Raw genomic sequence first — 13,803 nt, forward strand, 5'->3', positions numbered from 1 at the left:
TCCCTGCAGCCCAGGGGCTGTGTGCAGGGGCAGGGACTCTGCTGCCTGCCAGGGTCAGCACTCAGCCTGACTGGGAGCTCCACATGGTGCTGGGAGAGAAGCTGGGGAGGGGGAAGGAAGAGCCCCGGACATGGAAGGGAAAATGTTCTTGTGCATGGAGAGGGTGCTGTGTGGGTCAGGGCTGCTCAGAGCTCCACATCACTCTGAGCACGTTTGCAGAGGGTCCTACTGAAAGACACTGAGGCAGCATTTGCCTTTGAAGGCAAGATTCTGAACTTTGATGTTTTCACTCTTGGTGGGCAGGTTGGGCAGTGGGAGCTGGGAATTCACTTCTGTGCTTTGGAGAAGGCACCGAGAGTCTTGTCAGGACTTGTGTGAGCTGCTCCTGTGCCCCTGCAGAGGCAGAGATGCCCCTGGGCAGAGCCCTGCTGCCGGGAGGGGTGTGCAGGGCAGAGCTGAGCACACAGCCCATGGGATGGGCTCTGGCAGCACTGAGAGGGAGCAGAGCTGGGCACAGAGCAGCAGCTCCTGGCAGGGACAGCTCCAGGCAGCAGAGCCATGGGCAGGGAGTGGGGGGAAAGTGCAGCCCAGGCCTGGGGAGGCTGCGTTCAGGCAGCTCTCTTGGTGTCTGCACTGCAGGTGGCTGCTGGACATGCTCTGCTGGGCAAGGAGCTGACTCTCTGTACAAAGTGCAGGGCAGCTGAGAACCAGATGGACTGTTTCTCTGATGGACCCAAATAGGCACTGACCCACAGACAGTTGAGCCTTTTTTGTCAAGCTGAGACTCTTCACAGTTGCCTTTAGAAACCTACTTAGGAATTGTATCCCTGAAAATGTCACTTGTCAGCTGTGACACTGGGAAAACAAACAAACCAACCAACCTCAGAGACAACCATGAGCAATTCACTCTCAGCCTCTCCTCTGCAACCTGAAAGTGTTCACAATCATGAGTGTGTAAATTGCACTTCTGTATCTGACATCCCTCCTGTCCTAACCCATCACTGCCTGTTTCTCCCATGACAGTGCCCCATGCCCAGAGGCAGCAGATGTCCAACGGCAGCTCCATCACCCACTTCCTCCTCCTGCCATTCGCACACACGCGGGAGCTGCAGCTCTGCCACTTCTGGCTCTTCCTGGGCATCTCCCTGGCTGTGCTCCTGGGCAACGGCCTCATCATCACCAGCACAGCCTGCGACCAGCACCTCCACACCCCCATGTACTTCTTCCTGCTCAACCTCTCCCTGCTGGACCTGGGCTGCATCCTCACCACTGTGCCCAAATCCATGGCCAATTCCCTCTGGGACACCAGGGCCATCTCCTACACAGGTTGTGCTGCACAGCTCTTTTTCTTTCTCTTTTTTATCATAGCAGAGTTTTTTCTCCTCACTGTCATGTCCTATGACCGCTACGTGGCCATCTGCAAGCCCCTGCACTATGGGACCCTGCTGGGCAGAAGAGCTTGTGTCCACATGGCAGCAGCTGCCTGGGGCAGTGGCTTTCTCAATGCTCTGGTGCACACAGCCAATACATTTTCACTACCCCTCTGCAGAGGCAATGCTGTGGAGCAGTTCTTCTGTGAAATCCCCCCAATCCTCAAGCTCTCCTGCTCACATTCCTACCTCAGGGAAGTTGGGCTTCTTGTGATAAGTATCCTTTTAGCACTTGGCTGTTTTGTGTTCATTGTGGTATCCTATGTGCAGATCTTCAGGGCTGTGCTGAGGATCCCCTCTGAGCAGGGACGCCACAAAGCCTTTTCCACGTGCCTCCCTCACATGGCTGTGCTCTCCCTCTTTGTCAGCACTGGTTCCTTTGCCTACCTGAAGCCCCCCTCCATCTCCTCCCCATCCCTGGATCTGGTGGTATCAGTGCTGTACTCGGTGGTGCCTCCAGCAGTGAACCCCCTCATCTACAACCTGAGGAACCAGGAGCTCAAGGATGCTGTGAGGAAGCTGCTGATGGGATGTGTTTGATCAGCAATACACTGCGTGCTTTACCCTGGAAAGAGCTCCAAGTGTAGGTCATGACATGCCATGTCTGTCTGCTTTATGTATGTTTTCCTGTTTTAATCTGTGGTGATGTTGTCTTCATAAAAATGTCAGTTTTCATCTCCTCCTGCTTAAGAAGCTACTTGTGTTTTGTGACCCACAGACTTTTTGTCAGTGGGTTCTCTTACTGTATTTCAGTAAAATAAATGATCCTGCAGCAACTTTTTCCCTGTGCTATGTCCTCCCGTGGCAGGAATGAAGGGGAATGGAAGCAGCTTTGTGGCTGCTCCAGCTCTGGGATGGCTGCTCTGTGCCTGCAGCAGGAAGAGCTCTTGAGGAGCCCAAGGGTCGGAGCTGTTGTGCTGGTGTGAGGAGATGGGATGGCATGGGGGGGCTGCAGAGCTCTCAGGGTGTCCTGGGCAGGAGAGCAGGGGACACAGGGGTCCCTGCAGGGGACTGCCCTGCAATGGCCCAGGCTGGGGCTGCCTGGCTGGGAGCAGCCCATGAGAAAGGTCTGGGTGGGCAGGAGCTGGACAGGAGGCAGCTGTGCCCTGGCAGCAAGGGAGGACAGCAGCATCGTGGGCTGTATGAGCAGGAGCACGGCAGGAGAACAAGGGAAGGGATGCTCTGGGATACTGCAGCCAGGTTTCACATCCCCAGTTCTCAAATGCTGTTGGCAAGCAGCAGTGGGTTTAGCAACAAGCCCTCAGGACAGGCAGCCATTGGAGCACTGTGTCTGTGGAGGGAGACTGAGGGAGCTGGACTTGTCCAGGCCAGAGAAGGGAAGGCTGATGGGGACCTGAGATCTTGGGAAGGCTGTTGGGGACTGGCTGCCTGTACTGGCAAGGAGGACATGGAGAATACAGAGCCAGGCTCCTCTCTATGGTGCCTGGAGGGAGGACAAAAGGCAATGGGGGGTAGTGACAGAGGAGACGTTGAGCCAGGACAGGAAACCTTGTTCCCATAGGCTCAGGCGAGTGCTGCATCCGGTCACCCAGAGAGGCTCTGCAGTCTCTGGCTCTCAGATTTTCCAGCTCAGACTGTATCAAGCCTTGAACCACTTGCTCTGACCCTGTTCCTGATGGGTTGGACTCAAGACCTTGTGGGTTCCCTTTCCAATCTCTGTTCTCTTATGATCCTACAATGATGTGCTTATGAAGAGTCACAAAGATGCTCTAAGAGCTGGAACACATCTCCAATGATGACAGGCTGAGAGAGCTGGAGGTGTTCAGCCTGGAAAAGGCTGCAGGGAGACATCTTAGCAAGCTGCCCATACCTAGACAGAGCCTACAGGAAATCTGGAGAGGGGGGTTTTAAAAGGATGTGCAGTGACAGGGCAAGGGGGAATCAATTTAAGATGAAAAAAAAGATTTAGCTTGGATATTAAGTGGAAGTCCTTCCCTGTGATTCTACTGAGGCACTGGCACTGAGTGCCCAGAGAAGCTGTGGCTGCCCCATTCCTGGTAGTGTTCAAGGCCAGGTTGGATGTTAGTTAGCATTGCTCTCCACCACTACTTTGTCCATCTCTGATGTTCACAAGGGATGTCAGATAAAATCCAACTTGATTGTGAAGATCGCTCCTGATACTCATGATTCAGATGAGTCTGGGCTACACAAGAGAGGCTCGGCATGGCCTTAGAATCATTTTGTCTGTTGTTTATTTACTAGTATAACACTGCTGAGGGTTTTTTATAGGGGTATAAAATATTCTACATATGACTGAAAATTGGAAGAGTGTTGAAACAGGGAGAAATTCTCAGCTCTTTATAGCTCAGAGCTGAGCCAGGAGAGCTGCAGTGTCCATCAGTCCTTTCCCATTTGCCCTGTGCTTACATTTGCACTGCCTGTAAGATGCCTTCACACACAAATGGATCTGAAGAACCCCCACAAACACGTGTCCTGTGCTGAGAGCAGGGCAGCAGGGTTCAGAGGGCAGATCAAGGAGCTCTCATGGGGAGAAGCAAAGGACTGTGCCCAGCAGAGCATGTCCAGCAGCCACCTGCAGTGGAAGGCAGACACCAAGAGAGCTGCCTGAACGCAGCCTCCCCAGGCCTGGGCTGCACTTTCCCCCCACTCCCTGCCCATGGCTCTGCTGCCTGGAGCTGTCCCTGCCAGGAGCTGCTGCTCTGTGCCCAGCTCTGCTCCCTCTCAGTGCTGCCAGAGCCCATCCCATGGGCTGTGTGCTCAGCTCTGCCCTGCACACCCCTCCCGGCAGCAGGGCTCTGCCCAGGGGCATCTCTGCCTCTGCAGGAACCTCACACCTGGCACTCCATGGATCCATCAATGGGGAATGGAGAAACATGGTCACCCCTGAGGAAGCCTTGAGAGCTTCTTGACTCTTCAGTTGGTTCCTGGTGGCAATGAGCAGAGTGCAGGGAGCTGAGGGAGGCTGGAGGGAAGTCAGCAAGAAGCAAGGTGATGGTTCAGGGCTTTAACAAACCCTTACAAGCAGGACAGAGCCCAGCAATGGAGAGCAGTTGATGTCTGTAGGTGCAGGAGGAGTAGGTGTTCCTGCAGTGTGGCTGCAGGCCCCGGACACACCAGAGGCTGTCTGAGAAGTTTCCCTGATGGGAACATGCCTCAGTGTGGCACATGGGGAATGCCCAGAGCTGGGGGTGCCTGAACACTGCTCATCTGCCCCATGAGCCGACCTTCCTGTCTCCCTCTCCTGCACTGCCCAAACTCGCCTGGAATGCAGGATCCATCCCTGAGCCTGGACAATGCAGGAACCTCCTGCAGTCAGGTGTCTGCTGCAGGGGAAGTGCAAAGCTCCTGTGAGACACTGGTGAGTGCGGGCAGAGAGTGGGGTGTGCACAGCAGAGAGGGGGCTACAGGCAGGAAGCTGTCCCAGATGAGGTGCCCTGTCCCCACAGCATGGGATACCTTGCACCCAAGGACAACACCTTTCCTGTTGGCTCTTGCCAGCAAGTTCTCAATCCAGACCATTGGCTTTTCCCACTGCTCTCCCATGGTGCTCAGTTCTCTATCCTGATGGCATCCCCCATTCCTCTAGAAGCCTCCTTCAGATCAGCTTGATGAGGGATATTCACTCCACCTGATGAATTGACACTAGTAGCAGCCTGCAACTACTGGAAATGTGGCTGCAGAGATGATGGAGGTTTTCTTGCTAGCAGGAAGAGAAGGAAACCTCTACAGAGTGCAGCCTGGAAGGTTCAGACTCCAGGTTAGGAAAGAGAAATGTGTGTCAAAAGGTGGACTTGTGGTGCAAGAGGTGACCCAGAGGGAGTCTGGCTCAGCCCATGGCTTTGTGTTTCAAGGCACAGACAGCCATGGGTGCAGAGATGGGACTGAAGGGACAGAAATGCCAGGGGAGAGCTGGCTGGGAAAGCAAGATGGGTGTCAGCAGCCTGAAGGGACAGAGGTGCAGGCATGGGCCAGTGCAGGACAGCCTGCAGCAGAGATGAGGGAGGATTCTGGCAAGGCTGAAAGGCCCCAGAGAACAAAAGGTCTCTGTCCCCTGCCCTATGGCACTTGCCTCTTTCATCAAGGCCTGGGAGGAGAACTTTCATTCTCAGCATTTCAGGCTCTACTTCTCCAAGGGCTGTGCTCAGGGCTTGGCCTTTCTGCTTCATCAAACACACCAAGGGTGTTCTCACCATCAGACACCTGCACTTTGCCTTTGTCTGCTGTAATCACAGCCTACAGGTACTTGCTTTAATGAGTCCCTGGGGAAGCTTTGTCAGTAACAGCCCTCAGTGGGGCCCATTAATGCTGAAGGGACCTGGGGCTTTGTTTCTGACTTGGACTTCTTGAGAGGTTTCTTCAGTCTCCTCTCAGCACCTGAGGTTCATGGACTCAGCCCAAATACACCATGGGGCTCATTAAACCCTGACGAGCCATGTCTCACCCTGTGCATTTTGTCAAGTCTTCCAGATTGTCTTCCAGGGAATTGGGAGGTTTCTGAGTGCAGGGAGATTACAAAGAGCATCTGATAAAAGTGATTTGAAAGGGTTTATTTTATCACTTTTCTGTTCAGAAATTCCTGTTCCATTGCCACTGATCCCCAGTGTCTCTTCCAGAGGCTGCACAGGCAGGAAAAGCAGCCCTTAAGGTCCAGCGCTGCACTGAGCACCTCGCTCCTCACCTCCCCACCCAACATTGCTCTCAGCGTCCACCCGGGACTTGCACCACTTCTCCTCACACCGGAATTCTCCATTGGATCTGGTGTCTGATGCTGCAGCTCCTGTGCACAGCTCCAGCATGGAGGGAAGCAAGGAAAAGTGTCCTACACAGTAAAATACACTCGGGCACCACGTGCCTGGTGCAAGCAGCAGCTCACGGGATCCTGTTCCTGCACAGGGGTAATCTCATGAGGAAGGGTTTAGAGGCACAGGTGAGTAGAAAGAGGTGGCTGTGAACATGATTGAAGAGTTGTCCAAGGAGACAATCAGACCATAGAAAGACTTGCAAGCCTTTATGGGCTGAAGCTCAAAGCATCAGTGGGGGGAGAGGACTCTGAATGAACAGAGTGAGGGGAGGAAACAAGTGAAGAATTCCTCCTGGTGCCCATTTCCCAGTGACAGCCCTCAGTGCAAGCAGTTGGGCCAACACTGTGCAATGTCTTTGTTGACTCCCTGTCTAATAGGATGGAGCCTTTCCAGGTCCCTGGTGGATGACAGCAGGAAAGGAAGAGCCTTGGAATGATCTCACCTGGTTAACCCTGCCTTGAGCAGGGCAGATAGACAAGAGGATGTTCAGGGGGCTCTTAAAACCTGAGTTCTTCCAGGATTCAAGGAATCTTTTCCTGGAGAGAAAGAATAGACAGAGGGAGAAGGAAGAGCAGAAAGGCAGTTTCTTTGGGTTTACTGAATCTGGTTCATTTTTTTATTATTATTATTTGTTTTATTTAATTACTTTTCATAATTTTAGTTACATTCTATTATAGTATTATGACATTATAAAAATAAGTGAGGTTTAGAGTTTGGGTGAGCACCAGGGGTTTAGATCAGGAATAGGGTTCAGAGTCAGAGTTTCGGGTTTGATTTAGGCCACAGCATCACAGCAGAGGGAGGACAAAGACATGAGGAGTTTGGGGGATGCCAGGGCCCCATCATTGCCCCATAGAGCCTCATAATTGCCCCATTGTTGCCCTGTAGAACGCCACTGTTGCCCCATAGAGACGCATTATTACCCGATTGTTGTCCCTTAGAGCACCATTATTGCCCCATAGAGCCCCTTATAGGCCCATTATTAACTCATAGAGCACAATTATTGCCCCATTACTGCCCCATTACTGCCCCATAGAGCCCCATTATTGTCACATAGAGCCTCATTTTTGTCCCATTATTGCCCCATAGAGCCCCATTATTTCCCGATAGAGCCCTATTATTGCCCCATTGTTGCCCCAGAGAACTGCATTATTGCTGCATAGAGTCCCATTATTGCCCCATTATTGGCCCACTGTTTTCCTATACAACCCCATTAATGCCCCATTATTGTCCCATTGTTTTCACATAGAGCCCCATTATTTCCCCTTAGAGACCCACTATTGCCCCATAGAGCCCAAAGGTGACTGAGGAGCTGTTGGTAGAGCTGTCTTGGAGACAGAGGAAATGCAGCAGTTCTGCCTTGCCTGGTCTCTCACAGGATCCTTCTGTGCTGGGGCTGCTGAAGGTAGAAGAACAACAAGTGCCAATCACTACCACAGCAGTGCACCGGTGGCAAGATGGCACCGACCCAGACTCCCCGATTGCCATCCATGAGCTGATGCATTGATTGGAGAGCCCAGGAGTGCTCAGCAGGACCCACTCACCCTTCAGGAGCCCCACAGGGCCCGTGCACAACCCACAGGACAGTCTGATTGTAAACTGCAGCAAGTGAGCCAAGGAAGAACAATTGCAGATGGGGCCCTGAGCAACAACAGCCTCTGAACAAATGAACCAGGAGATAGTTCATGCCCTTGGGCAGTGCGCACTGGGCAAAATGTGAAATGTGCTCTGCACTGCACTGGGGAGAATGGGCTTACCTGGAGCCTCTGGCAGAAAGCTCCAGCGCAGACTCCAGGTCGACCCCTCGGCTTTCGGAGTTGGGGATCCCCAGGATCCAAGGCTGCTCTACCCCACCTGAAACAGAGATCCTGGCAGCTCTGGAGGGCTTCGAGCTGCTTCAGAAGTGATGGGCACTGAAGCACAGCTCCTCCTGGCACCCCACTTGCCCGTGCTGCCTTCATGTTCAAAGGGAAGGAGACACATCATATAACTGATGCTACATGGAGTAAGTGAGGGCATTGCACTGATGACACAAGGAGCTCAAATAGAAATCCGAGCTGTCCAGGAATCTTGGAAGTGACTGTGGATTGGCCAGAAGGCACCCGTTTTGGAATGTCACCAGAGAACAGATGCTGAAAAAGCCCCACCATATAATGAATGAGGAAATCTCCAGTGCTTTATCTCTCCTTCCTCACAGATGGTGGCAAATGCCCTTGAGGGGTGGTTGCAGTAATGGAAGCAGAGCAACTGGCAGCATGGAGGGAAACCCATCTGGGCTGCTGCACTGTGGCAAGACATCACTGCCCAGATGCAGAAGCTGGTGGTGAAGGTACATTGTGGAGATGCTCATTTACCCAAGAGTTGGGCCACTGAGGAACATCAGACGATGGCTGAAGTACAAAGACAGGGAGGCCTGGCACACTGACTGTATCACACTCCCACCAACCCGCCAGAGCAAGTGCCATGTGCTTACCATGGTGGAAGCAACCACCAGATGGCTGGAAACATGCCCCACAGCACTGCCCAGAACACTATCCTGGGCCTTGGGAAGCAAATCTTGTAGCGACACAGCACCCCAGAGTGTCAATGAGTCCGACAATGAGACTCATTTCCAGAACAACCTTATAGACACCTGGCATAGAGCATGGCATTCAGTGGGTATATCACATCCCTACCATGAACCAGCCTCTGAGAAAACCTAGTGGTACAATGGGCTGCTGAAAATCACACTGAGAGCAGTGGGTGCTGGGACATTCAAACACTGGGATACACTTAGCAAAGGCCACCTGGTTGGTCAACACCAGAGGATCTGCCAACAGGGCTGACCCAGCCCAATCAGAACTTTTACATACACCAGAGGGAGATACTGACAACACACTGACGTTTTAGTTGTATCTGGAAGGAAGGATGACTGCTCGGGTCGGGCTGGGGATCAGTCAACAGATGCAGAGCAATTCTGTTGAGCATCACTTGTGTTTATTGGGTTTTATTTTCTTTTTCCCTTTTTGTTTCCTCTCTCCTTGTTATTTCCCTTATCATTATCATCACTATCACCAGTACCTTGTGCTTCGGTTATTAAACTCTTATCTCCACCCTCGGGTTTCTCATCCTTCCGGCCCTCCTCCCCATCCCGCTCCAGGAGCCACAACCTGGCTCAGAGTCACCGACACCTCTGCCCCCTCCTGGCTGCCGGGAACCGCCTGCCCCAGCAGCACCTCCCCCCCGGGGGGAAACAGCCCCAGAGCCCCCACAACAGATCCGCTCCATCCCCAGGGCCGTGTGCCTGGGGCGGGCACGGAAAGGAGCGGGACGCGCACAGCCCCCAGCCCCCCATGGCCTGGGTTCCCAGCCCCCCATACTGACAGGGAACTCGCAGCCCCACTGCCCAGAGCCTCTGGGGGCTGCAGCACCCCCAGCCCCGCTCTGAGCTCTGCAGCACCCCCAGCCCCTCCTCAGCTCTCAGCACCCCCAGCCCCGCTCCTCAGCTCTGCAGCACCCCCAGCCCCTCCTCAGCTCTCAGCACCCCCAGCCCCGCTCCTCAGCTCTCAGCACCCCCAGCCCCTCCTCAGCTCTCAGCACCCCCAGCCCCGCTCCTCAGCTCTGCAGCACCCCCAGCCCCTCCTCAGCTCTCAGCACCCCCAGCCCCGCTCCTCAGCTCTCAGCACCCCCAGCCCCTCCTCAGCTCTCAGCACCCCCAGCCCCGCTCCTCAGCTCTGCAGCACCCCCAGCCCCGCTCCTCAGCTCTGCAGCACCCCCAGCCCCGCTCTGAGCTCAGCAGCACCCCCAGCCCCGCTCTGAGCTCAGCAGCACCCCCAGCCCCGCTCCTCAGCTCTGCAGCACCCCCAGTCCCGCTCCTCAGGTCTCAGCACCCCCAGCCCCGCTCCTCAGGTCTGCAGCACCCCCAGCCCCGCTCCTCAGCTCTGCAGCACCCCCAGCCCCGCTCCTCAGCTCTGCAGCACCCCCAGTCCCGCTCCTCAGGTCTCAGCACCCCCAGCCCCGCTCCTCAGCTCTCAGCACCCCCAGCCCCGCTCCTCAGCTCTGCAGCACCCCCAGCCCCGCTCCTCAGCTCTGCAGCACCCCCAGCCCCGCTCCTCAGCTCTGCAGCACCCCCAGCCCCGCTCCTCAGCTCTGCAGCACCCCCAGCCCCGCTCCTCAGCTCTCAGCACCCCCAGCCCCGCTCCTCAGCTCTCAGCACCCCCAGCCCCGCTCCTCAGCTCTCAGCACCCCCAGTCCCGCTCCCCCAACCCCTCTCCCCCTCACTTCCTGTCCCTCCTGCCGCCGCCATTGCCGGGTGCAGCTCCGCCTCACTTCCTGGGCCCGGCTCGCCACAGCCAATCAGCGCACGGCTCCCCCGCGCGGGGCACGCTGGGAGCTCTAGTCTGGGCTCCGGCACATGCGCAGGAGCAGCCGCACTCGTCAGAGGGAGGGGGGGGGTGCAGCGGGACCCCCGTGAGGGGCAGCGCGGGCCGGGGCCTTTCCTCACGGAGCAGCCGCCCCTCATGGGATCCCAGAGGCACCGGGTGGGCTGCGGTGAAGGGACCTTAAAGCTCCTCCAGCTCCAACCCCTGCCCCGGGCAGGGACCCCTTCCACTGGAGCAGCTGCTCCAAGCCCCTGTGTCCAACCTGGCCTTGAGCACTGCCAGGGATGGGGCAGCCACAGCTGCTCTGGGCACCCTGTGCCAGCGCCTCAGCACCTCCCAGGGAAGAGCTTCCTGAGATCTCATCTCAATCCACCTCTGTGGACAGGAAAGGGAAAAGGGGATAAAATCAGCAGTAAAATGAAGCCTCCTTTTGACTTCCCAAAGCCTCCGGGCTCACTTCTTTATTAAAGCCTCGTTCGCAGGGTCCCAAGGCTCAGGTTCAGTTGACAAAGGCTCGGCCGCGGGGATGCTGCGGCCGGGCGGGGGGTGCACGAGCCCGGCCGCGGGGCTGGGCAGGGCCCGCTCCGCCGTTCCACGGGCTCCTGCGGCCGCGTGGACAGAGCCGTTGAGAGCGAGGCTGCGGCGGCAGCGGCAGCAGCGGCTTTGGAGCGGCTTTGGAGCGGCTTTGGAGCGGCTTTGGAGCGGCAGCGACTTCGGCAGCGACTTTTCCAGCGGCTTTTGAGCCGCAGCGACTTTGTCATCGGCAGCAGCGGCAGCAGCACCCGGCGCGGCGGCGGCAGCTCTCGGCGGTCCGGAGCCCTCCCTCCGCCGCTCCCCGCGATGGTGCCCCCCGCCGGGGCTCGCGGCGCCGCTCGGCTCTCCCGGTACTGGCAGTGGCGGCGCTGGGCGAGCCGCCGCCGCTGGGTCTGGCGAGGCAGCGCCGCCCCCTGGCGCTCCCCGGCCCGCCCCCAGGCCCCGCCCCGCAGCCGCCCGGCAGCCGCGACCCCCGAGAGCCCTGCGGGGGTGCCGGCACCGGCAGCGCGCTCGGCCAAGGTGCCCGTGGTGCTCCTCACCCGCATTGACCCGTCGCTCTATCTGCGCCCCGGGAGCGGCGGCGAGCGGCACGCCGCGGAGCCTCGGCCGGGAAAGGCCGGGAATGATGCGGCTCCGCTCGGCCCGGAGCGGCCGCTGGGGGCCGGCGGGGACCCCGCGCGCAGCGACAGCGGCAGCGGCAGCGTCTCTCGCGTCGGGCATGACAAGGAGACCTTCGAGCGGCTCTACCGAATGGGACCGCTGCTGGGGAGAGGCGGCTTCGGCTCCGTGTACTCGGGGGTCCGCCTGTGTGACAACACCCCGGTAAGGGGCGGGGCCGGCGGCGGGGCGGGGAGGCGGCGGGGCCAGGCGAGGCTCAGCCCAGCGCTGCTCTCGGCTTGCAGGTGGCCATCAAACAAGTGGCTCGGGAGCGCATCTCCTCGTGGGGCCAGCGGGTGAGTGCGCGGGGCCACCGGCACAGCGTGGGGCAGGGCTGGTGGGGGTGAGGCGGTGGCGCCGGGAGGGGGGAAAGCGGGACAGCGCGAGGGGAGCGGGTGTGGAGTCACCGGGGGACACGGAGCATCCTGGGCAGAGGGTGCCTGGTACCCTTGGGCCGGCTAGGGGTGCACCAGAGCATCCCTGGGGACTTGGACACCTGGGAACAGTGGGGCCGGGCAGGGGGGCATCAGAGCACCCCAGGCAGGGAGGCACAGGACCCCCGGGCCAGCATCAGCCCCGCTAACGGTGTCATGGTCCCCCTGCAGCGCAGCGGCACCCGCATTCCCATGGAGATAGCCATGATGAGGAAAGTGCGCTCCGACTGCAGCACCATCATCCAGCTCCTCCATTGGTTTGAGCTGCCCGACTCCTTCCTGCTGGTTTTGGAGCGTCCGGAGCCATCGCAGGACCTCTATGAGTTAATCAGAAACCGGGGGTTCGTGCCCGAGTCTCCGGCGCAGGGCATTTTCCTCCAGGTGCTGAGGGCCGTGCGGCACTGCCACAGCCGCGGTGTCCTGCACAGGGATATCAAGTCCAACAACATCATCATCCACTTGGTCACCGGAAAGATCAAGCTAATTGACTTTGGTTGCAGCACCCTCCTCAGGAACATGGTCTACACCAAATTTAGCGGTGAGCGCACAGCCCAGGGTGCTTCCAGCAGCAGGCAGTTTGGGAAAAGAGTCACGTGCTGGTGACAAAGTGGCAGGTCACACCGAGTGTGTCTCCCCACGTCCATGGGGCCACCGGTGCAGCCCCTGCATCCCTGGGGATGCGCGGCTGAGGATGCGGGAGCAGGCGGCATCCGCCTGATGAGCTGTTCCTGTATCCTGTTGTAGGAACACCTTTGTACTACCCGCCGGAGTGGTTCCTCTACCACTGCTACCACGGCCGTCCGGCGGCGATCTGGTCCCTGGGCGTGCTGCTGTATGAGATGGTGTGCGGGGTCCTCCCCTTCCGGTGCTGCGAGGACATCACCAGCGGGCAGCTCTTCTTCAAGCGCCAGATCTCTGCTGGTAGGTACTCGGCTTGGTGGCAGCAGGGGGAGGTCAAGTTTTAGAGGGTGGCAGCTGATCTCCCTTGGTCAGCTGGAGGAGGTGGCACATGTCCTGCCATCCTGCTCTCCTCTAAACCGGATCATGGAGCAGGAGGTTTGGGTGCAGCTCTGAGCACACCCCGGCCTGGGCGCTGCGGACGGTGGCACAAGGTGGGCAGGAGCCTCCTGCAACTGAGTGGTGGTTCCCGGATTCTCCCCAGAATGCCAGCAGCTCATCAGGTGGTGCTTGAACATGAAAGATTGGGCCAGACCATCCCTGGAGGATGTGTTCAACCACCCTTGGCTGCAAACATGAACTGCCCCAGGAGACAGCCACACTCCACCCTCACAGCCTGAGCCAGCAGCCAGGCAAGTAAGCCCGGGGTGCCTTCTGGGGGGAGCGTGGGGTTTGTGGGGTTTGGGGGTTTTGGGAGGTTGGGGTTTTTGGCGAGGATTTGGGCTCTTGGAGGGTTAGGATGGAGTTTTGGGGCCTGTGGGGATTTTTTGGAGACTTTGAGGGTTTGGGGGTCGGTTTCTTGGGGGGACCTTGTGGGTTTAGCGGAGAGTTGGTGGGTTTGGGTGTTTTGCAGTTTTGGGACCTTGGTGAGGTTGGGTGTTTATTGGGGGATAGGGTGTTTTGGGGGGACTTTTGCAGTTATTGG

General features: G+C 57.6%; 2 protein-coding genes across 2 annotated transcripts; both read left to right on the forward strand.

The window, feature by feature from the left end:
* The first annotated feature begins 1,037 nt into the window (after window positions 1–1,037).
* LOC117436891 (olfactory receptor 14A16-like) lies at window positions 1,038–9,340 on the forward strand. The gene is made up of 2 exons (XM_034068906.1): window positions 1,038–1,953; window positions 9,205–9,340. The coding sequence occupies exons 1-2, from the start codon at window positions 1,047–1,049 to the stop codon at window positions 9,291–9,293; spliced, it is 996 nt and encodes a 331-aa protein (XP_033924797.1). The 5' UTR covers window positions 1,038–1,046; the 3' UTR covers window positions 9,294–9,340.
* Window positions 9,341–11,415: 2,075 nt separating this feature from the next.
* LOC117436918 (serine/threonine-protein kinase pim-1-like) lies at window positions 11,416–13,518 on the forward strand. The gene is given in 6 exon segments (XM_034068992.1): window positions 11,416–11,931; window positions 12,012–12,062; window positions 12,372–12,738; window positions 12,945–13,121; window positions 13,363–13,453; window positions 13,455–13,518. Coding segments are annotated over 6 exon segments (1,266 nt in total).
* Window positions 13,519–13,803: the final 285 nt, after the last annotated feature.

The sequence above is a fragment of the Melopsittacus undulatus genome, chromosome 13 (assembly GCF_012275295.1).
Source record: "Melopsittacus undulatus isolate bMelUnd1 chromosome 13, bMelUnd1.mat.Z, whole genome shotgun sequence".
NCBI classification, from domain to species: Eukaryota; Metazoa; Chordata; class Aves; order Psittaciformes; family Psittaculidae; genus Melopsittacus; species Melopsittacus undulatus.

What these genes read in the sequence shown, in the direction of transcription:
- LOC117436891 (XM_034068906.1), top strand. Translation starts at nt 1,047, where the DNA reads ATGTCCAACGGCAGCTCCATCACCCACTTCCTCCTCCTGCCATTCGCA. An exon ending in GGATGCTGTGAGGAAGCTGC is followed by an intron (nt 1,954 to 9,204) that starts TGATGGGATGTG and finishes ATTGGGTTTTAT; the next exon opens with TTTCTTTTTCCCTTTTTGTT.